This window comes from Letharia lupina, assembly GCF_014066315.1.
Source record: "Letharia lupina isolate WasteWater1 chromosome Unknown contig_7, whole genome shotgun sequence".
NCBI lineage: Eukaryota > Fungi > Ascomycota > Lecanoromycetes > Lecanorales > Parmeliaceae > Letharia > Letharia lupina.
In genome coordinates, this window is record NW_023502976.1 from 1,551,778 (window position 1) to 1,577,979 (window position 26,202).

At 49.7% G+C, this 26,202-nt stretch overlaps 8 protein-coding genes across 8 annotated transcripts; 4 read left to right on the plus strand and 4 right to left on the minus strand.

Annotated features, from left to right (window-relative positions):
• Positions 1-1,189: 1,189 nt before the first annotated feature.
• HO133_009744 (uncharacterized protein) lies at positions 1,190-5,310 on the minus strand (the record flags this gene model as incomplete). Its single annotated transcript, XM_037300603.1, has 8 exons — positions 1,190-1,781; positions 1,859-1,874; positions 1,924-1,998; positions 2,073-2,759; positions 2,910-3,030; positions 3,177-4,386; positions 4,534-4,853; positions 4,903-5,310. The coding sequence occupies 8 exons, from the start codon at positions 5,308-5,310 to the stop codon at positions 1,190-1,192; spliced, it is 3,429 nt and encodes a 1,142-aa protein (XP_037154451.1).
• A 961-nt stretch (positions 5,311-6,271) lies between these two features.
• Positions 6,272-8,495, plus strand: HO133_009745 (uncharacterized protein; the record flags this gene model as incomplete). Its single annotated transcript, XM_037300604.1, has 3 exons — positions 6,272-6,977; positions 7,033-8,227; positions 8,273-8,495. 3 exons carry the CDS (start codon positions 6,272-6,274, stop codon positions 8,493-8,495), a joined length of 2,124 nt encoding a protein of 707 aa, XP_037154452.1.
• Positions 8,496-8,905: 410 nt separating this feature from the next.
• HO133_009746 (uncharacterized protein) lies at positions 8,906-11,059 on the plus strand (the record flags this gene model as incomplete). Its single annotated transcript, XM_037300605.1, has 4 exons — positions 8,906-9,654; positions 9,713-9,765; positions 9,911-9,970; positions 10,041-11,059. 4 exons carry the CDS (start codon positions 8,906-8,908, stop codon positions 11,057-11,059), a joined length of 1,881 nt encoding a protein of 626 aa, XP_037154453.1.
• A 348-nt stretch (positions 11,060-11,407) lies between these two features.
• Positions 11,408-13,878, minus strand: HO133_009747 (uncharacterized protein; the record flags this gene model as incomplete). The annotated part of the gene is made up of 3 exons (XM_037300606.1): positions 11,408-13,254; positions 13,315-13,768; positions 13,831-13,878. 3 exons carry the CDS (start codon positions 13,876-13,878, stop codon positions 11,408-11,410), a joined length of 2,349 nt encoding a protein of 782 aa, XP_037154454.1.
• A 2,060-nt stretch (positions 13,879-15,938) lies between these two features.
• HO133_009748 (uncharacterized protein) lies at positions 15,939-17,239 on the plus strand (the record flags this gene model as incomplete). Its single annotated transcript, XM_037300607.1, has 5 exons — positions 15,939-15,996; positions 16,064-16,177; positions 16,230-16,269; positions 16,320-16,415; positions 16,477-17,239. The coding sequence occupies 5 exons, from the start codon at positions 15,939-15,941 to the stop codon at positions 17,237-17,239; spliced, it is 1,071 nt and encodes a 356-aa protein (XP_037154455.1).
• Positions 17,240-17,717: 478 nt separating this feature from the next.
• On the minus strand, positions 17,718-19,283 carry HO133_009749 (uncharacterized protein; the record flags this gene model as incomplete). Its single annotated transcript, XM_037300608.1, has 7 exons — positions 17,718-18,422; positions 18,477-18,543; positions 18,604-18,667; positions 18,720-18,766; positions 18,821-18,855; positions 19,107-19,172; positions 19,245-19,283. 7 exons carry the CDS (start codon positions 19,281-19,283, stop codon positions 17,718-17,720), a joined length of 1,023 nt encoding a protein of 340 aa, XP_037154456.1.
• A 503-nt stretch (positions 19,284-19,786) lies between these two features.
• On the minus strand, positions 19,787-21,862 carry HO133_009750 (uncharacterized protein; the record flags this gene model as incomplete). Its single annotated transcript, XM_037300609.1, has 3 exons — positions 19,787-20,742; positions 20,795-21,679; positions 21,847-21,862. 3 exons carry the CDS (start codon positions 21,860-21,862, stop codon positions 19,787-19,789), a joined length of 1,857 nt encoding a protein of 618 aa, XP_037154457.1.
• A 973-nt stretch (positions 21,863-22,835) lies between these two features.
• Positions 22,836-25,886, plus strand: HO133_009751 (uncharacterized protein; the record flags this gene model as incomplete). Its single annotated transcript, XM_037300610.1, has 6 exons — positions 22,836-23,010; positions 23,085-23,158; positions 23,901-24,475; positions 24,526-24,810; positions 24,882-25,135; positions 25,195-25,886. 6 exons carry the CDS (start codon positions 22,836-22,838, stop codon positions 25,884-25,886), a joined length of 2,055 nt encoding a protein of 684 aa, XP_037154458.1.
• Between the last annotated feature and the right edge of the window lie 316 nt (positions 25,887-26,202).

Sequence of the window (26,202 nt, forward strand, 5' to 3'; positions counted from 1 at the left end):
CAGTGAGTGACACATTCGATATTTATGCGCAGTCATACTTTGTTAGACGCATATGAAGATCCTCCTCTCGCATATGCCTCATGCTGCACTCTGCAATCTGCACTCTGCACTCTGCACTCCACCTGACCGGGCCTGCCGCTTTTCCATCCGAGTCAAACAAGTTCTTCTCTTCCATTATTTCCCGAATTCTGGGAGCTTGAGTTCCAAGCTTCAACACGAGTCAATAAATGCTTGAGCCTGCTGCTATGTCATTCGTGGCGGCAATAAGTGTCCCTATTGGCGATCCGTGCGATCTTCTTGACGTTTGCGCTACATGAGTAGAGTACATGAACTACGACTCATTTAGGGACACATCATCGTTCCTGGGATGGGAACGTACTCCGTCGCAGAGGCCCCCATTGTAATTATCGCGCCTGAGCGGGGCTTGCGAACCGTCGAGAACAGCTTCTTTCTCCTATCAGCCTGCAACCGACCTATCTCCAACTCCAGTTGTGTGCATTGACCTCCTCCGACCAGTCTACTGCAACAGCACTGACAAAATAGAGTAGCTACCCGAATACTCGTGTTGCACCACCACTGACGGTCTGTGCAGTTCCGAGCTTTCTCCTTCGTAAACCCTTCCACGCTCCGCCTCACGCTTAGTGCTGGACGATGTTTATGGATCTCAAAGACCAGTCTCAGAGGCTACGCAGTGATACACATCGTTACCGTTTGTAAAACCGGCCTGCCTATGGCTGTAATCAATCATCAGAGCAATTTTTCATAAGGGGAGCAACATCTAGCGACTTGGAAAAAGCTGTGGGAGAAGACTAATATGAGATTTCCCAAGATCTTGGCTCCTGGCTTCTATCGAACCTCCCTCTGCACAGAAGACAAGACATATACAAGCATTTTCTAGAAGTGGAGTACTATGTTTGCTGTCTGACTCTCGACTATTGAATCAATGTGTTTCAACCAGTGCTTCTTTGTACTGATGCAACGTGCTACTAATTAGCCAGGTTGAGAGGGCTCTGTGGCTATTCAGGAACAAGTTCCCTCATAATTTCCTCGTCAAGCTAGACCTTAAGATTCGGGGTTTCCCTGACCATACGATGGCAGTATGTTAATGCATCCATCTTCAAGCCGTAAGAGCCCACTGCCACCACATCCTCTTTGTATGCCATACGTCACTGTATTGCCTCCTGATTCTTCACGAGTCCAGCAGACTAACCTCTTCTTTCTTACTGGGGCTAGCATCCTTGGACCTCGGGGGCTTGTTCCATACACCCTTCCACACACCACGACTTCCACCTTTTCCATTGGACATCGTGCGAACAAGCGTCATCTTCTTAGTTTTATCTAGCAAAACGGCGTCTCCTGGATCACTGAAAAGGGCGGCAAAATTTTCCTCGTCCAATTGTTTGCCCCGGGCCTCAGCAGCTTCTCGTTCCACCATTGCGGCAAGGTTCTTGTCAGATTCGACATGACCACCTGCAGCGAAATCACGGTAAGATTGTGTGTCGTGAGGGATGTTGCGATAAGGTTGGCGATCTTCGAGCTGCGGCGGGCCGGAAAATTGAGAAGAATTGCGAAGCTTTTTTTTCTTTTCCGGAGTTCCGTTGAACACTGTGGCATAATTGGCGGCTCCTGCTTGCGGGTAATACGGACTAGTCTTTATATTAGAAGATCCAGTCGCACCCTCAGCGTAATCAAGGGGCGCTGCGTGCGTCTCCTTAGAGGATCCCGTCAATGCTACAGCACGGTCGACTGACTCGAACTTTTTGTCGCAGGCGCAGTCGGATCTGCAGGGGAGAGAGCAAAGATTGGTACAAGGATGACCACACTCGAGCCGCCTATTGCAGTGTTTCTTGCAACTCACGACGTCATGAGAAAAGCTGTGAACACGATTAGATCTAGATGTGGTCTGCTTGGGGCGTAACTCACAGATGACATCCCAACGCACACGTATGCCCGCATGACATCTCCTCTCGGCAGGCTCTTGAACATCCCGCCTCGAGACTATTGAAATCTTCTGGCTCTGTCGAAGTTTCAGCTGATGGAATTTGCCAAATGATGAGAAATATAAATCTCACCTTTGATAAAAGTCTTCTCATTATGCTTCTTGCATGTCAAATGCAGATAGAAGCCAACGCGACATGGGTCTTTCGCCATGGCTTGAATGATATGCCACCACAGCATGCTGGATCTGCAGAGGTTTGGCGCATCGCCGAAAATATAGAATCCGCGCCGAGCTCGAGAGAGAGCAACGCAGACACGGTTCTCGACCTCCAGAAAACCAATGTTGCCGCGAATGTTGCTTCTGACAAGCGAAAGGAGAACTACTTCGTTCTCTTCGCCCTGATACGAGTCTACCGTGACGACGGTGAATTTTGCCCCTTGCAGATGCCGGTGTTCACGCAGCTTTCTCATGATCAGTTTTCGCTGTCCGTTGTAGAAGGTCAGAACCGTGATTTCCCCCGGAGCCATGCCGTTGAGGACGAGGTAATAAAAAAATGTTACCAGCATTTCCGCCTCTGCTTGATTTATCTTAGACATCTGACTATCCGTAGTCTCTCGGCCTTCGTGTGTGAAGAAATAAGAATTTACGCCACCCATGCCAGGAATAGGTAATCGGTCGAGGACAGAAGGATGGTCTTCTAGCTTTTCATATATTGGCTTTAGCGCACGTCGTATTTCAGGTATCATACGACGCTGACGCTTCAGCTGGGAGAATTCGACTTTGTTTCGAGCCAGTCTCTCGAACATAGAGATACCCAGATCTAGATAATGATTTCAAAGTCAGCATTAACAGATAAAGCTTGCATCATGAACATTGAAATATGTCTATAGAAGAAAGACTTCCAAGACATTGCTCAAAGGCTCAAAGTTTGATTAATGAACAAGGAAATACAGAATCTGAGAACACTTACAATAAGGGTTGCCTGCGAGCTCTTGATCGTTACAATGACCCCTCAGCTGCCGATGGTCGCCGATCAGGATAAGATGCTCGAGGCTTTCGAAGCATGCAACTGACACGAAAGCCTCGAGTGTCTTCCGATTTCGGAGTCAGTATAACTCTTTCGGGAGGATTTCTGAGTCGCGAGACATGTCTCAGGAGCAGAGAACTCTTTCGACATGTCTGACGACTCACGGGGCAGCATGAATGGGGAAAGATTGCCTCGGAAAGTGTAACGTACCTCGGCAGCTTCTTCGATAAGAACAACTTTGGGGTCGAGACTCTGGATCAGACCGCGATACTTGCTTAAGCCAGTGGTGGTCATACCAATTACTTTGGCTTGTTTCAAGTAGTTGTAGTCGAGCTCCCAAAGGCCACTTTTCGCATCCTGTGATGCTGCTGCGTACTGGCGTGCCAGTTCCCGAAACTTCTTCGTGATTGCAGCTTTCAAACCCTGCTGCATGTGTCTATACACAGGTCCACGATGTTGCCTGGGGATATTCCACAGATCACGCTTCTGCATCTCAAATTGAACGGTCTCGTCTGTTACCCCGGTGCTCTGGCGGCCTGTGAAAGGTTCATTAAAAACCAAACGAAGTCCTCTCAAGGAGTCGCGGTCCTCATCATCAACGAGCTTGCTTTCGGCTTCAATTTCTTTGAGTTGTTCGTACTCAACGACTTCTTCGACTTCAATGCCGAAATCCTCCGGCATGGTACGGTAGTTGGCTTCTATACGTTCATCACCCAACCAGGTGGCGATATCTCCCAATGGGTCGTCTTCGGCCCCGGCCCTGATCCATTCTTTGGCACCCTTGACAAGTGAATAGTATTGATCGTATGAGATCACATTGTACTGCTCGAATGATCTTGAATTCAACAGTTCTCTCCCTTCTGTGAGAGGGGCCAATAGAATTGTCATTTCCTTTGCCAACTGCTTCAATCTTCTCAGAGCCGGGTTCCTCAATCCCCCTGTTGGATTGCTATGCTTAATGGCATCTTTGATCTCGAAAAGCGTCTGCGGCTTGATGACTTCAGTGTCCTTCGTCCAAGCACCCAGGCGAATGAAGCCGGGCTCAAATTTGGCTATATGTCGAAGCAATTGGTCCAAAGCATGGTTTGTATGAGCAGCGATGATGATGGGAGGATCTTCGGCACCCAAGTTCTCTAATAATAGGCGGAGAGCAATCACCGAGACGTGTGTTTTTCCTGTGCCGGGCGGACCTTGTACTATTGCAAGCCGCTTTGAAAGGATGCGTTTCAGTGCATCCATTTGAGATGGGTCCAAACCACTGGGCAACTTGGCAGGCCATTCCTCGAGAGTGTCCACATTGAGTACCTCATCAACTGCGGTTGGAAATAGGCTCGATAGGTTCTTTCGAGGCTGTTGCTCGAGATACCGAGGAGGACGGATGACACGTTGAATGTCAACGATATGCTCCGAGAGAGGGAAGCTGGACTGGTGTCAGCTTCTTGGCAAATTTTAAGACCAGCTTCTCATACGTTTCTCTTGACAGCATCTGTAGTCCACGAAGAGTATGGCTGATAGAGTCAGCGAGTCGTTTCGTTTAAAATCCACCCACCATCAGTGGATGACGTACCGGCTTCCTTCGTAGAAACCATTGCGAGACTCGACCATAACCCATTCCTGCTGAGGGTCGATCTCGAACTCATCTGGGCCTCCAAAGAAAATGTCAAGCTCTGGTGGGTTTTGCTCGAGTCCGGCTAGAGGTCTTGCTGCGACTATGGCCACACGGCAGACAGATGCAAACATATCTTTTGCCGGAGTCAGCGCCAGAACTGCACCTGTAAGCAATCGTTTCGACTGCTCCCAGTTCACTTTCTTCCCAATCCGTCTCAGAGAAAACGTGACACGGGCTGCAATCCCGGCATTGGCGAACGTCAGGCCAATGATGAAGACCTAGCCACAGTAAGCAGATGCCACAAGATGTACAATCAATTTGAAGTACCTTCTCGTAGATGTACGCACTATTGTCGGATTCTTTCTCCATGATGTGGGGGTATACTTGAATCTCAGAGACCACATCCCGCAGCGGCGCCACGGCATCCTCCCTGAGCAACCTATAGTGGGTTTCCAAATAATCTTCCTTCGAAATGTATGGCCCAACGACAGAGTTTTCGGTCAATTCAAGCGTCGTACCGTGCTCCGTACGGCCTTCATCGAACACCTCACTGGGAGATGGAATCTCACGGAAGCCGGTCCAATGGGACGGGTCAGCAGGCTGACCAGCAGTTTTTGCATACTCCCTGATACTCAAATTCAGGGTCGTGGAGGGTCTTGCAGTGAGAGCACGAGGCACTCGGGAGTCGCGAATTGCTTTCCCACGACCAAATCGTTCGTTCAAATTCTCGTTCATATCTGATGTTGATTCAAGATTAGCAGGCGTCTCGACCCACCGTGAGAGGAGAAGTAAGCTCTCGATGACAGAGAAGTGGCTCAATGAGAAGGTGATATGAAGGGTGAGAAGCAGAGAATAGGATGAAAGTAGAAAGCAGGGAGATGAAATAGGTGAAAGTTTGCGCAGCCGCTAATGTGGCAGCAAACTTGTACCATTCATTGGCAATTGATATCAGAGATGCTGATTTGTCTCGGGCTAACGACAAATGCTTGAAGGTTGACTGCATGCAGGAACCTTTGAACGCTGATAGAGTAAGGAGACAACGCTGATGGCACCTTAGAACGCTTCTGCTAGCTTAGTCCATGAAGTAGCTGGAATTTGGGATTACATATTGCATTATCATCATCATCATCATCATCATCATCATCATCCTACGGATTATTACTGTCTCATAATTGGGGCAGTGAATACTTGGGTGCAATCCTCCATCAGTAGCCAGACCGGACCTTCTCGCAAATGCTAGAAGTCTGAGTAGGACTGTTAAGGTAGTAGCAACCTCAGCTGATCGGACTGATCTTGTCCATGCAGTACGGCTGGCGGTATGTTTGACTGCTCATTTCTGCGCGAGGAGTTGAAGTTAGGAACGAGAGGAACGCGAAATGGCCCTCGAAGGCGCCAATGGCTAAACCTCGGAATCTTGCATTTCCGACAAAGCTGGAGCATGTCCCTCAAACTATCCTTCCTTCGTCTCGGTCTAAACCAAGCTCTCCAAGCAGTAGGCCGTCTTGATAGTGCTAGGGTATTGGGGAGGAACAGCAGATGTCCAGGAACCGAGATCTGGGTTTATATCCCTGCACGACGGAAACGAGAAGGGACTTGATTGGTTTGGGACTATGGAAATAAGAGTCGGTATATGTTGAGAAGCTGCTTCGACAGGCCAGACCCCTACCAATCTTGGCCGGAACCTGTTGAAGCAAGGATGGATTCTTTTGGTGCTGAGGATGATGACCGGGAAAGTGGAGGCTCTCCGGACGGAAGTTCGGACAATGATCAGGATGGGCCTATGGAAGATCGAGATGACGAAGATTTGGATGGCAATGGGGCGCCAGAGGCTGATGCGGACGGGGAAGGCGAGATTGAAGAGGAAAATGAGGACGAAGACGATGAGCAAGACCAGGATGATTCGCAGTATGCATTCGGAGATGGTCCTCATCAAGGGCATACGAAGCCTGTCGAGGCCTCCCAAGCCTCATCCACAAGCAATACATCAGAGTCTCTGCAGGGTCAAGCTGGCGTTGGCATTCCCACGTCTTCTGCACCCACATCCCACCCGAAGCCCTCCGTGCTACTTAGGTCTCCTTCGCCAACTCAGGATTCAGCCACATCCAATGGTCTAAGCATCGAGCTGCCCAAAGTTCGTCCAGAAGTATTGACTGCTTCCGTGTACGATATAGTCCCCACTATTGCAGCGCCACACAGCACATCAATCAACTCGATTACTGCGACTCCGGACCTGCGTTGGGTCTTTACTGGGGGTGCTGATGGGTATATAAGAAAGTTCAATTGGTTGGAAACTGCCAACGGCAAGTCTATGCTGACTGTAGCTCAGCGGCATCCTTTTGTTGACAGTGTGACGAAGGCTGGAGTCCTTATGAGTTATTGGGACAATACCGAAGAGCCTGCTGGTAATTATGTTATCACCCCGTGCGGATAATGCAATTTACATTAAATTGGCGGCAGGAAAATCATCCGAGGAAAGCTCCTCCATCTCATCAGTTTACTCTCTTGCTGTACAGCGTGAAGGTTTATGGCTCTTGTCTGGACTCGAATCTGGCGGCATTAATCTACAATCTGTCAGGCATGATGAAGGAAGGCAAATAGCGTGCCTCCGAGGACACACTTCCGCTGTATCTGTTCTGGACCTTGGTAAAGACGAAAAGTCTGTCCTCTCGGGAAGCTGGGATAGGAGCGTCATTGATTGGGATTTGAACACGGGCAAAATCGTCCGCAATTTTGAGGGCAGTGGCGGCCAGGTATCAGCATTAGAAACGAGGCCGTTGTCTAGCTTGCCTGTTCCAGAAGCTTCGGGAAACTTGGTGGAACTCAATGGCACCTTTTCTACAGACAGCGCTGACAAGCCGCGAATCAACGGCACTACTATTAATGGTACCGACCACGACACTCAGCACGGACTTACGGTCAATGGAGATGCAGGCTCACCTGCTGACTCACTCTTCGGTGGAAATGACGGTGATTCACTATTTGGAGACAACGACAACGAAGCACCGGGGGCTCCATCCGGGGGCAACTTTGTTGACGACGATGACGACGAATTCTCGCGTGCTATTGCAAATGGGATTCGAGACCAGGAGCATGACCAGGAGCAAGACAAAATGACGAGAGACTTGGAAGGCGATACCGATATGAAGGATGCCAGCCAGTCTTCTACTACTGCGCCGACCAATGGGAACCCACAAATGCTGACCTCGCCAGACACAGGGGTTGCAGCAGATGACACTGCTGACCTCGGAGTTTCTGGTCTATCTGAGACAGCAAGGAACGGATTGCCCCACTCAGGTGAGCTTTTTTCAAACGGTGAAAGCTGCGAAAACGCATCGGCCGATCTCCCAGAAGCTTCATCATCAAGTGATACGACTTTTCTTGCTGCTTCATTTGACGGAAGCCTTCGCGTATGGGATAAGCGCCAAAACACACCCATAGCGAAGGTTACTCCTCAAAACGTGCCTCCATGGTGCATGAATGCTTGCTGGTCTCCGGACGGCAACTTCATTTATGCTGGAAGGCGAAATGGCACGGTTGATGAGTATAGCTTACACAAGGGCCTGCAAAGTGCCGAGAGAAGCTTCAAGCTGCCCAACAACAGCGGTCCAGTCAGCGCTGTTCGAGCTATGCCAAACGGACGCCATCTAATTTGGTAAGTGTCCCACTACTTTTGATGAGCAAGACTAATCCGCGGCAGCGCTTCCTATGACATTCTACGACTGTACGACCTGCAGCAACAACAGATTTTCAAGCATGCCACGGTGCCTTTCCTTATCGTTCCCGGTCATCGCACTGGCGTTGTATCCCATCTTTATATGGACCCGACGTGTAGGTATTTAGTCTCAACAGCTGGGAATCGGGGTTGGGAAGGTACTTCTACGGAGGTATTGTTGGGTTATGAGATTGGTGTACCAAAGTAGAGATTGTGCTCAGAAGTTGACGAGAATCATATGAGCTTAGGTCATTGCGGAGTTGGGGAAACTGAATCATGTATCTTGCAAGATACCCAGGATTTTGTATCGCATATAAAGAGAAGTATGATCTGTTTCATTAAGAGACAAGCAGGATTTATCTTGGAGTCGTGTCACGAGCACAATTACTTAAATGCTATTGAAATTGCGCGTTCAGCGCCGAGGGGCAAATGCCGCTTCGTCAACACTCCATGATGACGGTTGCTCCTCCCTTGAATAAGCCTCTGGACTAACAGCTACCAGACCGGCAACAGACCAACATAACAGTCATTGCTCGTGGGTTGCTCTCCTTTGGATAGCTTGCAACAATTGGACGTGTAATCACTGCTGCTAGCATATCGCGGTCCAACAACCAGACAATGCCTCATCTTCGTGGTATCACAGTCCACGTCACTGACTCTCATGGCGAAAATCTTCAGGAGTGGGGGATTCAATATCTACGGCAGCATACCGAGGAAAAGAGGGTTTCTGCATACGTCGAGTCGAGAACGGATGTCTCATTTCAGATCTCATTGCAGCCAGATATCCCATTCGTTGGGCACCTTCCTCCATCAGAAACATCGGGAGGCGAGAAGATATTTATCACTACCCTTTCGTCTCCAACCCGACCATCTACAACACCCGAGAGTCACTCCGCACCGGATCCTGCGTTACTAGCTTCACTCTATCTTGATGGACGAAGGACACCAGAGCGTAAGATTATCGTCTACACCGATCCTGAAGATAAAGATTTCCATTCTCCCGATGGCAAAGTTAACTTCAAACACCGTTGGGTAAATTCGGCCGACGGAAGAATGGCCGAACATGCTTGGGTGTTCAAGGAAAAAGCCATCGAAACGGTCTTTGACAAATTAATGATCGCTGGGTCTCAAGCCAACGTAGAGGATCGGGATGACGATGCTCTGATCAAAGCTATGCAGTCCTCAGGGTTCGATGCCCAAGGAAAGACTGGGGAAGAGAGCAAAGTTGGTCAAATTGTGGTTGAGGTCCGGAGAGTGGTTCTGGGGAAAAAGCGAACAGAAGCGAATTACCGCTCGCACCATCAAGAAGGCCAGGACGAGGACGTCGATATGGAAGGAGTTCGGCGAGATATCACTCACGCAACGGGGTAAGTTTTGGACTACTTCCCTAGTTTACGTCCACTGTGCTGACATGCTCAACCTTAGATTCATACACAAAAACACTCTGAATTCTCAGCCTTTGCGAGTGATTGAGTACTGTGGGTCGTCCCTTTCTGCTTTGTACCAAACCTGAGTCGCAAGGCTCATTTCGAGAGCAAACATCTTCTTCTATTTCTAAGAATTGTTTCGTGAACCCAGAGTTCTTGCCTTGAAGACGCGACTCTGATTCGAAATTTTGCCTAGGGCCCTACAAGCCGAACGAAGGACTTTACGCCACCTTCCAGTTCTTCTATAGAAGTCGAGGTACGTGTTTTCGGAAAAAGCCCTTGCGGCACGAGGCTATCTACCATTAATTTGACTGATCTTTTATCAGAGCAGCTGCAACAGTTCCAGTTTCCGGGGTTTCCGTCCCTTCCAACGATAAGAACAGCTAGGACAGCAAGACTGCTGAATGCGCGGATGGCCAATTTGACCCCCCTGAGTATCTCCCTACCTCTGGACCAGACAACCAAGAAGATACAGCATAATCAAGACTCATATGAAGTAAAGGTCAAAAAGAGAGGATTCAAGCCAGATGACAGTCAAAAACATGACTTCGGTTCTGAGTATCGAGACATACGAGCAACGTCGCCGTCTACAGTAGACGAGGCTTATGAGGGCAAGAAGCGGCCAAAGTATCCGGCCGCTCCATTACCATTTCTCGCCAAAAAAACGTTTGATAACACAGGAATTGATACTATTCCCCTAAAGACTAGCCCGACCAGTGCAGAAGCACCCTTCGTAGCAGGAAAACATATGGCTGCAGACCTAAAACACAAGCTACAGCCTCAAGGACACGTCCGCCATTCATTCAACTCGGACACTCCCAATTCCGTCACCGCAGAACCCTCATCATCCCCTCCATCAGCAACCAACTTTAACAAAGAGCAAATGGCCATCATCACGGACAAGGACGGCTATCGCCTAGCTGCTGGGGATTCTTACTCGAGCGATCAAGAGGAAGACACTAACGACGAGCACGCAACGGAATCGGACCTCGAAACCCATGCCGGTGATGACGACTTCAACTACGCTGCTAATCCCGAGGAAGAGGACGAAGGCTACGATAGCTTGCAGTCTCGGTTCAAAAACGTGAGGATTCGTAAGCGTCGACGTGACGATGTTGGGGATGTAGAGGATGACAATGAGGCCTGCCAAGAGGACGATGCTGCTCATCAGGATGGCGATGGAAAGCAGAAGACCCTGAAACTGCCGTTGACGGAAGAAGAGCGTGCACATCGAGGCAAGATCTCGAGGAAATCTAAAACAACCTCGGCGGCAGAAGATGGTCAACATACCCACCGTACTGAGAAGACACAGGTGGTGGGAGTGACCCAAAAAGGTGTATCATGAGCAGAGCAGGAAAGGCTACTTGACACGACAATGCTAGGCCTTTTGAATATTGGACCCTGGAGCGGAGGCCCTATCTCTGCATAGAGAACTGAGACGTCGCTTGCAAGGGCAATGATTCCTCAAATGAGTCGATTTCGTTTGGTGTAGCGAATTCGAATCAGGTGCGTCAAGCACAGACTATGTCACAAATTATTTCCTCACTCGATGATTTGATTTGACAGTAGATGGATGTTAATGTGAGGTATCTTCCTTGCATGTATGCACTCGGGTCGAATACAACTTTCAATGCCGGTCTATGGTATGGAAAATCTAGCAAGCACCTCGAGCTGCCTGTGCCTCGCTGTTTCCCTAACCCTTCAATATTGCCCTAATCTCCCCCACGACTCCTCTAATCCTCGGCTCCTTGACAGCAGACTCCACCTTGCCCAATGCCCCAGCGAGATCGTAGACTTGTTTCGCAGCTTCCAGCACCTCCTCCCCTAGGCTCAATAACGTGCCAACCGCCACAAGACCACGGTAGGCGGCTTCTGAGTCCCTAAGAGTGCTGACGAGAGATACGAGGTCGTCAAGGAGCATTAGCCCACGATCTATTGACGACGGGAGTGAAGAGTGAGAGGATGAAGTGAGGAGGACGGCGTAATTGAGATAAAGCGTTGCAACTGCTATGGTGATATTGCGATTGGTGGTGCCTGCCGAGGAAACTTTGACGAGTTCGTGAATCTTGTCGTAGTTGCTATCTACGAGGTTCCGGCCAGATGCTGTGTCGAAAAGGTTGCCACAAGCACGGACAGATAACATTATGTTATTCTCTCGATCTTTGTCATCAAAGCCGTTAGTAGCGAGGATGTCGATCACATTTGTCGAGGATGAAGTGCGATACTCCGCTAATGCTGGGGTAGCAGCGGCGAGTAGACGAAGGAGATCCAGTGCTGGAAGACGGTAGGATGGGGGCCAGCTTGTGAGGATGTAAAAGACGAGGGGTATGCCGGCTGTAAGAGCAGATTTGGACGATGGAGTGCTAGAAAGACTTTGTTCCAATAGTTTAATCATTGCTTCGAGATCGGCGAGAAGCTCCTTGTCAAGAGACATGTCCTTAGAGCCTTCTTGGATCAGCTGCTGGTTGAGCTCTTCGATCTTCTTGCGAACAGTACGGAGATTTGCCGTTTTGATAGAAAGGTAAGTTGTTTGAGGGAGAAGTTTAGGACGCGAGCTTGAAGGCTGAGATGGAGAAGGGGTTGGTGCGGTCTGACCAGGCCGATATGCACCGCTACCCCATGGATCTGCACCAGACGGCTCTTGTGAGGCTTGCCCAATTGTAGCTCCTTGTGTGTTAGTAACGATAAAATTGGCGACCTGTTCTAAGTAGGTTACTGGTAACTCATTATCCGCTATGAATGTTGTTGCAGCCTCGTACGGGTTTTGTGAAAGATTGTAGGGTAACTTCAATGGCGGCTTGCCATCTTCAATGTCAACGTCGAAGACATAGTCGTAGTCTTTACCTGCGTAGCTAGTCTTCTTCCCACTGCTACCAACAGCGTCCACTACCGTACCCACGTTCATCCATGACTGTGATCCTTGAGACCATTGGTGAGCAGTGACGCTGCCATCTGGTTCTCGAATCATAACCACTTGCCCTTCTTTGGTCCCTGACTTCTGCTGCAGAAACTCTGGACCATGCAGCGTCTCTTTGTTGACATCGCCGACTTGTTGTTGGGGTATTGAGGACGATTTCACTGAGTCCTCGAAACCGCGGATTACTTCTGGCTCGGCTTGTCGATCGCTATCTCTGCTGAAGACTCGTACTTTCCGGTCACTAGCTCCACTGACAATGTCGCCATTTTCCGAGCAAGCTGCTACGCCCCAGACTGATATTGCTGGGTGGGTGATTGTCTGTATGCACTGGTTTCCTCTCCATATTCGCACTGTTCGATCTTCGCCCGAGCTCACAAGCTCGCCGTTCGGTGAGCTGACCAGGGAATATATGAAGTTCTCATGACCGACCAACTCCTCAACTTGTCGTCCATCGAGCTTCCACAGTCGGATCACACCATCGTTGCCGGCTGAGGCAAAGTCTGCGCCAGAGGGATGATCTGATGGGACCCGGCAGAGAGCTCTGACAACATCCGTGCTGCCTTTGATAGTATGTGAGAATTTGCCTCTGACGTCGAATACCCTTATGAGCGTATCAGCACACCCTATTCGTAGTCCCAATCAGTCCGTTGCCTCTAAGTCGATCTCTATCGTCTCAAACCCACCTGTAATTATCGTGTTCGAATCGTAAACCAAGACACTCCACACGCTACCTTCATGTCCCTCGAGAAGGGCTTCACACTCCCATTTTCCTATCCTCCACAGCCTTGCTGAGCCATCCCAGCTGCCACTGACCACGAAGCCTCCATCGACGCAAACATCCAGTGCACAAACGTTATGGCTGTGTCCCAGAAGTAGAGCCTCAGCATTGTCTTCTGGTGGCTTGCCGGGCTGCCGAACCTCTATTATCGTATCCTTGCCTCCAGATACTACGAGGCCATTGGGATACTCAGAGGTTGGGGGGAGGTAGGCGATAGCGTTGATGAAGGCTGAGCCATGCGAGCAAATTGAGCCGTCGTATTTAGGAGGGTTGTGGGACAGTAATTTCCATAGACGGACAGTAGCATCTCTTGAGGCGGAGAGGACAAAGGATGGATGAGGGAAGATAACACCGCGGACCTAGATCTAATTAATTTTTGAGGTTTTAGGCCATGATGCTTAAGGGGAACACCCGGACTCACGTCGTCTTCATGTTCCTCAAGGGATGCTGAGAGCTTGTACTCGGTCATTTCAGTGATGGGCTTGCAGTTGACCTACCCTTACGAGTACCCTTGAAACAGTATGAGCTACGATCCTTTCATTGTCAGAAAGCAGCCTTCAAGTAGTCTTCACCAAAGTTTGTCAAGTCGTAACACGTTTGAAATTGCAATAATGTACAGATATGCTGACAAAGTCAAGTGTCAGTGGTCAGTGTTTGCTGAATCCCATATTGACTACGCACCTAAGGTACTCCGTACTTGAGCCGAGAACATGGCCAACGTCCGCTTACAAGTATAAGCCCTAATCGATAAGGAATAGAAAGCCTGGGGCATTGCTCCACCACTCCATGATTTTGATCTATGGGTAGTACTCTATTATGTGTACATTTACTGACTCAGGACTCATTCTCCCTATAGACATGGTCTCTCAAAAGACTTCCTGTTTTGCAATCATGTTTGAGATTCGCCTGGCCTCTTCTCGCCATCGGGACCCAACACTCCATACCATACGAGTACCCCAGGCATCTACCCTGCACTCGAAATTTCTCCTGTTATTGGGAAGGCAATTAATTGTGCCGAGATCGTTTGGAAAGCAAGACCAAGGTATCAGACAGAAAATGGATCATCATCCTGCCGGAATTCAGTGTAGATTCAGTCTGTTGGGATTCGCGGGTCGTTTCATTAGAGACCACGTTTCGCAATGCCAATTGGCTGGATTTGGCAAGCAGATCGCTGTTGGTTTACGATTCACTTTCTGGAACGTGCAAGTGTAGTCTCAAGACTCCAGTGCGTAAAGTAGAATAATGTCCGCCCTTGCCCAGAAACAGGGCTACACTAATGCTTTCGTATGAGCATTCGCTTCGACAGCAGTAGTCCGTTGAGAGGCGAATGACTTGGATGTTCCTTTCCATTGCCTGGGGATCAGTTCTGACGGCTGAGATGTCCGAAGCGTGGCGGCTATCCTTGGATTCTGGCCTACCAAGAAGCTCAAGCTCATGTTCAAAAAGAGAAAGAAATACACGAAAATGGAGAGAGAGAAAAGGACTCGTAGGGAAAGTGCCGCTTGGATTGCGCAGCAGATTCTCCGAATCAGATATATTGTCGGGCGCAGGCAGGCTCGCATGTATCGTATCGTAGTAGTAAATCGTCGGGAATTCAATTTCCAAAAGACTCCACCGTCAGCTCTTACCCCTCGGGAGGGGGTGGCGGAGGTGGCGGTTTACAGAAGACGCTTCTCAGCGCCATTGCCTAGAACGATATCGCATAGAGGGACGTCGATTGAGGCCGCTGTTCAATAACGTGGGAGTTGACCTATATCACAGCGGGCTTGCCGGCTTTGATGAATGCCTCACGACTCATCAAGGTTGTGGGCATCTGACTATAAGTGTTACATGCCGCTCCTCCAAAGTCAACGTTCCCAAGGAGAAACTCCAGCTATTTGGTATCCAGCTTGTCCGAATTTTGAGAATGGTAGAGGAAGAAGAACTAAGCGCGCAGCACGGCTTTAGCGGTCTTTCAGTGGAACACCCACGAGTCGATGAAGTCGGCTATAGAGTGATTATTGAAAGAAAAATGAAGAAGAGGCGTCGTTGTTTTTGTAGTGGCTGGTTCTAAAGGGCTGTGGCTTGATAGGCGAGCATTAGCGGCGATCAATTACCCCGGTGTTCCACTCACTGAGTACATTACTGGTACATGCATAGATCACAGTATCTTGCTCATATTAAGACCTTTGTTCTTCCTCTCTTCCCCCCCCCACCCAATATTTTTCATCTTTACTGTCTCTCTAATTTGGAGGAGTATCTCAGTTTCTACTTTCTCTTCCGTAGCTTGGATAGGCGCAGCTCAGAGATCATTTACGAATTATACGACATTTAATGAAGTGAATGACAAGTACCAGCTCTCGGACAAAGAAATACACCACCAACCTTCGTTTGCTAAGGACTTCACGTGAACTCAGAATAATCCCCCATATTCTAGTGCCCACCACTTCCTCCCTCTCATTCGAGTTTGAGAGTCTCAGCTGCCATTAAGACCGTCTCTATCCTCTCCTCACCGCCTCTCATTTCCCCTACATTACTTGAACCTCTACCATGGGTGAGCCGTCACTGTTCTCTACGCCTGTTTCTATGGCACCCGCTCCCCAGCAAAGTACAAGCTCTCGAATTTGACTTCGAAACCTCCGACAGGTAGTATCAAAAGCTGACTTTCCTGCCAGAATCGACCAAAGCAGTGCCCCTGACTTGCCATGGACACTCTCGTCCGGTTACGCACCTGAGCTTCTCTGACGTTGTGGAGGATGAACAATACTACCTTATTTCCGCCTGCAAAGGTTGGCAGAGCTTGAAGTCTATGATTATTGGGAAATCACTAATGCATCGCAGACAATAATCCTATGCTTCGAGATGGAGTGACTGGCGATTGGTGTGCTACCCTTGTCCAGCTGCGAAATTGGCATTGCTGATAAATCATAGGATCGGCACATTCATCGGTCACAAAGGAGCATGTTGGCAAGCCCGCCTCTCCTCCGACGCTACGCTCGCAGCCACTGCTTCCGCAGATTTCTCAGCGTACGTCTCCTTGATCATTCTCTCTGTGAGTCTCGGACAAGCTAACGCCACTCTCCCACAGCAAAGTATGGGACACTCACACTGGCGAATGCCTGCACACCCTTCAACATGCCCACATCGTCCGCGCCGTCGCCTTCCCCTCCCAGCCCCGCCCGCAAATCTTGGCCACTGGCGGTGTTGAAAAGAAACTCATGGTATACGATCTATCACAGTCGCGCATTTCGCCCAACAGCAACTCTTCCTCCCCAACTAGCCCAACATTCGGTGCGAACGGCCATGCCTCACACCCGCCAGGTTATGAAATTGGCCCTGGCGTCCACAAGAGCACGATCAGATCGATAATTTGGGGCGGTGATCTCAATATTCTGATCACCGCCTGCGAAGATAAGAACATTCGATGGTTCGATGTCCGTACGCGCTCGCCCATCGCCACATACGCCGTTGACGGGACGATCGGTTCTTGCGAGCTCAACCCCTCCAAGTCTACACTCTCCGTCGCGGCAGGTAAATCCGCATACTTCTTCTCTGGCACCTCCCCCAGCCAATTGCTCAAACGCGCTACATTTCCTAAGGAAGTGGCATCAGTGGCAGTGCACGAAGGAGAGCGAAAGTTCGTGACAGGTGGAAACCAAGATACATGGATGAAAGTGTGGGACTTGGACGGAGACGGGCAAGGCGATCCTTTGGACGTGTGGAAGGGACACCATGGACCAATTTGGAGTCTGGGGTTCAGCCCAGATGGCAAGCTTTGCGCGAGTGGAAGCGAGGATGGGACGGTCAAATTATGGAAATTTTGTGAAGGCGGCTACGGGCTCTGGAAGTGAACGGCCTCAAGGATTCGGGGACCCATGGAGAGAGTCCTGCTGGAAGGGGCAGGATTCGAATCGGAGGTGACAAACACATAAGCGCATCCTCCGGCATGAGAGAAGAGAGATGTGGGCAACAGGTGAGATGCCTTTGCATCAAGGACGACGTTGCGATTGGGGTGGCGGTCTGAATACTTGTATCTTACTACCTTTGGTGATACCCCCTTATGTATCGCGATAGACGCAATGAGAGAGATGTATAATGGATTCCAAGCGACCTGGAGTGCTGTCAAATTTGTGAAGAGTCTGCACGAAAAGATATCGCAGTCATATTTGCATTCATCATTCAACTGCCCAGCCGGCTTCTCAGGAGGTGAGAAGAGTGTGTTCGAATCTCTACGCTCGCTCGAACCTGCTACAACAATGACTCAAATCACCCAGGATGCATAGGCTCCGCTTACCGTAGAATCACCGGTTCCATTTGTCCAGCGCCTTTTCAAAGAATCATGTCAATATCATCATCATCCACCACGGCCGGTGCCGCCATCTCTTCTTTTTTCCCCCCATTTGCATCCCCATTCACAGCCCCATTTTCTTCAGCTTTTGACCCCCAGTAATCTTCCATCTCCCGATCCAGTTCCTCTTGCGTCTTCCTCGGCCGCCCATTGGCCATCCGCGATCCCCTCTCCCTCTCCTCCCCTCTGCTCCTTCCGCCTCGACCATGGATCAGGCTTCTCGCCCTACCAATTGGACTCCTACGGCGGGAGCTTCTGGTCCTGCTTCTCCTCCGTCTGCTACCACCCGCTGGGGGGATGTATCGGTCGACACCATCAGGCGGCGGCTTCGACGTATCTGTCCTCCGCGGAGCGTCAGGGCTTCTAGACCTACTCCTTCCACCACCGTGTCTCCCAGCTCCAGGCATCTCTACTCTGTCAAACAGACTCCTGCTAGGCTTGACAGCAGTATCAAAGGGGTTGCGGCCGGCCGTAGCTCTACCGCGTATTGAGTCAACGCTTGGTGCTGTAGGAAGCAGCGCAAGACGAATTGGTTGGCCAGCTGCATTTGCGCCGTCGAATTCGCGTATAGCGCGATTTGCCGAAGAAGTGGAGGCATACGTGACAAAGGCTGTGCCGGAAGAACGGCCGGCGCGGTCGAATCGAAGAGACAGAGACGTGACAGGGGCGATACGGGTGAATAGATCCTGGTAAGAGGATGCGTTAGCCGAGTCTCTGCGGAGAGAAAGGTAAAAAGCTACTTCGAGATCGTCTTCTGTAAGGTCGTAGTGTAGGTTATCAACACGGAGTTTGGCACCGGTAGAGGAGCTACATCAAAGGGTCAGATTCACATAATGCTATTTAGCATGAACGAAAGGGGGATCTTACTTGTCGGGCTCGGGCGAGTATCGGTCTATTCGAGTATTGCGTGGTTGGCGGTATGGTTGTCGTGCTGGAAGATAATCAGTTGTTGTTATTTAGAGGCCTTGTCGCTCGAGACGCACTGGGCATTTCTTCTTCGTCCTCTTTGAACCTGTCGTGGACCCAATCTCTACTTCGAGATTAGACATCGACTGCGCAAGGGAAGGCATGTAGCGGTACACACGAATCGATATCTGTAGTGTCTGCTTTATTGTTGTACTATTTCGCCACGGAAGAAGAGGACCAGGTCAGCCTTGTGTCATGTATATCTAAGCACTGTTTCTCGAATATCGCATCCGTCCATAGCTGAAGGATCGCCAGGTGCGACTAAATTGCAGGCGAGGTGAGGAATGAGGTGGAAGAACCTAGGGGTGAGACAGTGTCAGTATAGTTCGTTACATAGACGACAGCTGCAACATGATAAGGCATAGAGAGGGATGTTGAGAAGGACTGTGGTCAGAGCTGTATACCTTTCTTGCATCGTCGCGCGGCCAATTATTCTGGCGCCGACCTCGTCCTCCACGGTTGCCTCTTCTCTATAGATCGAACAAGTCAGCTTCAGCGAAACTAGGTGGAAAGTCATCATCTTTGCAAAAAGATTATGTTACCTGTCGTTCCGAGATCACATCCTCCAAGGGCCGGTCCATGCTTTCCGAATGACCGCCAATAGAGCTCGATTTTTGTTTTGTTGTTCAAGAGATTGAACCAGTAGCAATATCAAAGTGCGTTTTGGTGCACATCAGTGGACTATTGTGATAGTGAATGTCATGGAGAGCCTTCTGGGGGGATTAAAGGATTCGCCTAGTAAATTCATCACGTGATACGTCATTACCAGGTAAGGTATCTCAATAATATGTGCATTGCTTGTGACAGTCTAAACCTAATCTACAGGTCCGGTCCTATTTACGGATGACTTCCTTCTTCTATGAGCACCGATCCTGCTATGCCCGTCTATCGCTATTATAGACTCAGTCGAGGAGAGTGGTAGGAAGCTGGGATAGAGTATCGCAAGCAGAGGCTCAGCTTTCTCTGAAGACTATCATGCACCAAAGAGTCTCTCACCCTCCATGCCAGGTTGGCTTATTGATGCAAGAACTGTGGAGAACAGATGAAATCCTGGACAGCACGCAGGTGAAGCCAAAGACAACAATCATGAGTAAGCCTTGCGATCAGTGCCGATATTGCCTTTCACGCCTCCGCTGCTCGAGGAAGGGCGTAGGCTCTGGTTGTAATTCTGAGATACCGGCTGCGGGATTTTCGACGGAGTTTGAGTAGGTAGAGCCGGCATTGGTATAGGGTCGTCATCATAATCGTCTAGAACATACTCTTCGCTTTGTGTCCCTTGATGCTGCACTAGTATCTCGTCCACTGGTTGCTGGCCGTAGCGTGACTTCTGCGCTGGCGGTTGCGCATGCGTGGCTGCATTCGCATTCTTCTTGTTGCCTTTCTTGCCTTTTCTACCCTTCATCTTTGCTTTTTCAAGAAGTCGTTGTTTTTCGGCCAAACGCTTACGCTCTAGTCTATCTTTAGCCTCGTATTGCCGGATCAATGCCTTTGGTGGTTCGTGAAAGATGCTTTCATATTCGCAGAACTCGCAGATCCAGACGTCTTCTTCTTTCGGTGGATTTTTGTAATTGTTCATCTCCTGACGCGTGCGGCGATTGCGAGCTGCGAGAGCATACTGCTTGTGAAGCGGACGACGGGGCTTCTTCGTTTGTTGCGGAGCTTGTTGATTGGCACCAGTTTGGTGAGCCGCAGCCTGATTTGTTTGGCTTGCCATATTTGGACTCGTCTGAGTTCCCTGAGTCGCGAAACCTCTGCCGTTCTGTGATTGATGGGGTCCTGTTGAATTTGTGGCTACTCTCGAGTACGGTCCGCTAGGCGAAGGGCTGAAGTCTATGTCCGGAGGCCAGACCATACTTTTTGCAGAATCGGACTCGCAAATGAACGTGAATTGAGTCTTTGCAGAGCTAGAATTCTTTGACGACTGTTGCTCGAGGAGGCTTTTGTTCTCCTGGCCTTTGACTGGCGTAGTTGGTGAAGCAGCTGCCTCTGCGATAGCTGCCGATATTATGCCTTGGTCAGTTGATTTTGCTGCCGCAGCCTCTGTGCACAGATTAGGAGACGAGGCAAACGCATGACTAAAGAATGATATTACCTTTACCTCCAGTATTACTGCCAAGTGTGTAGTCCCTTCGATGGTGAAAAGATCGACCAGCTTGTAAAGTGTTCGATCCATTGACCGACACACCGAGAGGACTTCGCCCGCTATGATACCGCGCGCCAGCTCTTCCATAGCGTCCTCTCCCAGCTCCGGATATTCCTGTTCCAGATGAGATGGCCGACACGGCTGAATTTCCTGTACCGTAATAGTGTCCAACGCCGCTGTCCGACTCTGACTGAGCAACATCTATATCTCGCGTTGACGAGATACCCATTTGAGCCATGTCGGCAGAGAGCGAGGTCTGGTGACTTCCGAGTGACCCGGAAGTAGGTATCTTACGTTTCTTTTTGTTGTTTGCATTCTCAAATGAATCATATCCATCAACCGAATCGCCTGAGGATGCTGTTGATTGTGGTATGGGCGGCTTGATGTACTTGGCAGTGTCACTTCTTGAAAGCGTATAACCACTCCTGAACATATTATTCACACTTCCGGGCCTCTGGCGCTGTTCTTGACAGCGCCTTGCCATACCAACGCCATCTTCGTCGTCGCTGCCATTCTCGGCCCCCCTAAATTGGTAGCTATCAATTTCACCGTCACCATTCCTTTGCTCTCGTACTAGATTAGCATCCATCTCGGATAGATGCGCTCGGGCAGGTAATCCATTCTGCTGATCCGTCGGGCCATTGTATGGAAATTGAAAGAGTGGCTTTGACAACGTCGTGGCCGGTGGATACAAGATAGAGTCCGCGACCTCTGAGGATAGTCGGGAACGTAGACGTTTCTTTGGCAGGGGCCGGATAGGCCGGTCTGGGTAAATAGAGGAGGTGGTATCGGAGTAGTGTAATTCTAGTGGAGGAGGCGGAGAGTATGTAGCTCCTGCAAAGATAGGGAACAAGAACCGTGTCAGCCTTATACCAAAATGGTCGAAAATGCATATAGGATGCATGAGGAGCATATGGTGAATGGTATTGATAGCTTTACATAGCTTTGAAGTAAGGATGGTTGTTGTTCCTAAGTTTGCAAGGGAAGGCGTGAGCTCGTACCTAGTGTGGCTGCCATGGTGTCCACGATCTCTGTCCGCCAGCTTCAATATGCAACTCCTTTGTGTATATAAGGCCGCTGACAGCAACAGTACGGGTATGTACGTCGCGTATGTATGGCTAGTGGCTAGAGAGATTGACACATGGACAATTGATGGAGATGTCTAAATGATGAAGGTAAGCTCTCTGTGATCACACTCGCAATTGGAATAGTCAACGTGGCTCGCCAGCATAGCTAGAGTACAGTGGTCAGGGTTGGGAGTCCACGGTCGCTGTTCAAGAGAATTTGACTCGAAGCGGAGAATAATCTTACAAATGCTGATATACAGGAGTTGGGTACTAGTACTTGTGGGTAGGCAAGCTGCTGACTTGATTCCCTTTGCAAGTCTCGAGCAGCGAGGAAGGGGTTTGGAGGATTCAACAAAATGGATGGTAGGTAAAAGACTCGGCAGCTGTTGAGTGGGCAAAGGAAAAATTTTGATGTTGAAGACAGCTACGAGTACTAATTATCCTAATCAATAATTATAATAATACCTGACCTTACTTAATCATTCGCTTTCATGACACCATGCAGTCGATAGCCTTTTGGGAAATCACCGTAACGCCTTTGGGCATCGCCTTGTATTTTGGCCGAATATCCGCGTCAGAGACAAGGTCCTTGTACAACCTCGATGTCTCTGTGTTCTCTGTGTCTCTGTGTTTCTGTGTCTCTGTGTCTGCGCCTGCACCTGTACCTGCACCTGCACCTGTACCTGTACCTGTACCTGTACCTGTGCCTTGCCCTGCGCCTATCTGCTTTCAGGCTCTTGGATTCTCTCTCCGCATCACAATATATGTTGAGTGTCGTCTTTACAAAGCTCATGAAACGTCATGAAGGACGCTTGAGGGGCTCTTCTGCTTTTCCAATACCTACTATGACACCCTTTTCCACCCACTTCTCCAAGTCATTGTCTCAGGTCAGCTCCACTCATCTGTCTCCCTAATCCCAACAGATGGACAAAGTCGGCATCGAAGCTTTCCCACGTAACATTTCAGAATTGAGTAGCTCTCGTTATCGACGCCTGAGAAAGCTAGAGCTGGATGGACGTGTGCATTGGCCCGGTCCATCTCATAGACGGGCAAATGCAGCGGCATGGGACTCTGTTCGACTCTCCTTCAACTCCAAGAGTGAGCGCTTTGCTCTCTCTCTGTGTTGCGCTAGATGCCCTCAAATCAGACATTTACTTTATCTCCATGATCAGTTGCAGAAGCCGCTTTGAAGAGGTCAAATCTAGAAATAGCAATTCGGCCGTCGACCCTACAAGTTGGGGTACTGGTGGGGTACTGGTGGAGTTGTCGAGCTTTTAAGGCGAATTACTGAGCTCTTCTATTTTCAAAGAGATAGGTATATACTCCTTGGCGATGGATGATTGAAACGATGTGTGCTGTAGGATTGTCTTGGGGAATATAAATGATATTGTCATATTGATAGGAAGAATTATCCGTCTCCACTGGCCTTGGATGCACAGATACATGCTATATCTTAAAGTATTTGATGTACTCGTAGTGAGCATCCGAATCCAATATACTTACTTGGCCCTTATCATGTCAAGTCCCTGTCACTTCGGCTGGCTTGTCATTATCTGGCGGCCACCCTCAGATGGAGGAGATTCCAAACTCAAGAAATGCTCCAGTCTGATTTCCTTTTCCAACTTGGGTGCCAAGATTTCACTTGAATTGTGAGACTCGAGATGATGTTAAAGCCGTAAGGTAAACTCCGTTTCCTAACAGGGTCTAGTGAGGACAGTGCTCGTGAAGACGCGAAACTCCCCTCTTCCCTCTAATAAATCTCTACGAACTCCTAGAGCTCTCATGTTCTATCAATTCAATTTCCCTCCTGTCAGCTATTTCACTGCACCGACAAGCCTTGGGTCCTACATCCAAAACTCATTCTGATCAAGTCTTTCCTCAATCTTCACACGTCGGCTCCAATTTGTCAAATCTGGAAGTCGCACACATAAGCAGAACCTAAATCAGTACTTCCCATAGCCTCAAAGCACTTTGACCATGCTTGCTAGTCCTTAGCAAACCAAGAGCTGCTTATGTCTCCCCGTCGCTCGTCACGGGCGCGTACCACACAGCCAACGCCATCTGCACCGCAACACACCAATTCCTCCTCGTCCTCTATCTCCTCTGGTCCGGCAGATCGCAGCGCCCGCCCGCAAAACAAGTTACCATCACCGCGGAGCTCAGTAGCTGCTCGATCGCAGTCTCCCGAAGATTCTGAAGCGCCAGCCAGACCACAGTCGCGGAGGACGAGGAGTAGCCAAGACGACCCCAAAGACGAAGCCCCGCCTGCAATCGACGACGAGAATGACGACGAAGTCGAAGAAGAAGTGACAAGATGCATTTGTGGGAACCAGGAATATCCAGGATTGCCTGACCCCGACCCCGCCAAAACCGTCTCCAAGGACGAGTCAAATCCTGCGTCTTTCGCTGAAGATACTACCGGGTGGTTTATACAATGTGATCTATGTAAAGTCTGGCAACATGGAGGCTGTGTTGGGATCATGGATGAAGCTACGAGCCCCGAGGAATACTTCTGTGAGCAGTGTCGCCAGGACTTGCACAAAAGTACCACTACCACTAATGGGTGAGTATGCACTCTATTGCCCATGGGCTCTGCTGACAGTCCGACCCTAGACGGAAATACTCTCACTACCTGCCTATGCAGGAATCGAAGTCATCACCGTCCTCTCCAGCTCCTGCTGCTAAACAACATTCGAAAAAGTCTAGAGATGGTAGAAAACCACTTGCCAACGCGGATAATACATCGAAGGGGCGCCGCTCGACGATGAATAGCCGTGACGCCGCGTATGAAGAAGAGCAGCTCCGACGAGCAATTGAGGAGAGTAAGAGGGAAGGTGGAGCCCCATTCACAACTACGGGCAGACGAAAGGGTAAGCGGAGTCGAAGCGAAAGCGAAGAGTGAGTCCTGCACGATTTTTCTAGGTTTCTATGCGGCGCGATGAATGTGCTTCACGAGCTAATTGGAACAGGCGTAACGAAAACGCGAAGCGCCAACGGACTGCTTCAGGTTCTGCTTCCTCGGCCTCTCAAAGCAAAAGTCGTCGCCGTGATGCGGACTCGGAGAATGAAATCGAGAAGCCAGAGAAAACCAAAAACATCAGAGGCGCAGCAGCTCGAAATCACCGCAACAAAGAAGTTCGAGATCGCGAAGCTCAGCGAGAAAAGGAACGCGCAGATGCATTTGGCGGCCGCAAAGGCCGTGCAGAACGACGGCGAGGCGATGGTATTGTGCCCTGAGAGCTCATCCAGCCACCTGAATCTGCTAATACTCTTCACTCCTAGAGTCCGATCCTTCGCCTCAACCACTCTCGCGGACTGTCTCTGCCAGGGGCGCCAACACCACCAACGCCCATTTCGCTGCCCCTGCCCTTCCAGATCACCTGCCACCCAAGAGCGTACAGAAAAAGACCGGGCGACCACCGGCAAAGCGAGGCCGTGTTGGAAGGAATCAATACACTAAGGACCGTGACCTCCCTGCCGAGATGCCAACCAGCACTATGTCGCCCGCGCGAAGTAACAACTCTCATGATGCAGAAAACGGAACACCACATCTCAATGGCAGCAGCACCGGCATTGGATTTGCCGATAGCAATGGGTTTGGCAAACCCTCCAAGCCGCGCCACATGAATTTCAATCGTACCAGCATGAACGACATGAAACGCCGTGTTGCCGGCATTCTGGAGTTCATCTCCCACACGCAAGTGGAGATGGCAGGGGTTGGGCCACCCTCAACGACGAAATCATCGACCAGCACAAACACTCCCCCAGAAAGCAACGACAACAGGAGCGACGGACACGGTAATGGTTCAAAATATGATAGGGATAATGGGAAAACGGTCAACGCAGCCTTGGCAGATTTAGAGGGCGTCAATGAGCAGGCTTTCGCGGCGCTGAGTAGTGTGGCGATGATGGAAATGTTAACAAGGAGGTTGATGAAATGGCAAGCGGAGTATGGCAAATGGGGAGAGAAATGATGATATGGTTTTCGCTGTCGATATGTGGATGTGAAAAGGCGAGTCATCCACTGGCAAGGAGATGGCTTTCTCCGGCATTTGGCGGAGGACAAAAGTGGGAAACAAGTCACTCACATCTGGCGTCGTGTGTCTGGCGACAAAATCCTTACTCCGGCACAGGAATATAAAGGAGATACTTAGGTTCATTTCTGCAGCCTGCTCAACGTACCCTTTCACTTTATACAGAAAGTGAAGCTCGAGAATAGCCCACAAACGTTGTATTCGATCAAGGGTATTTCCGATGACGGACAATGCTGATGCAGTTCAGCAACTCTCA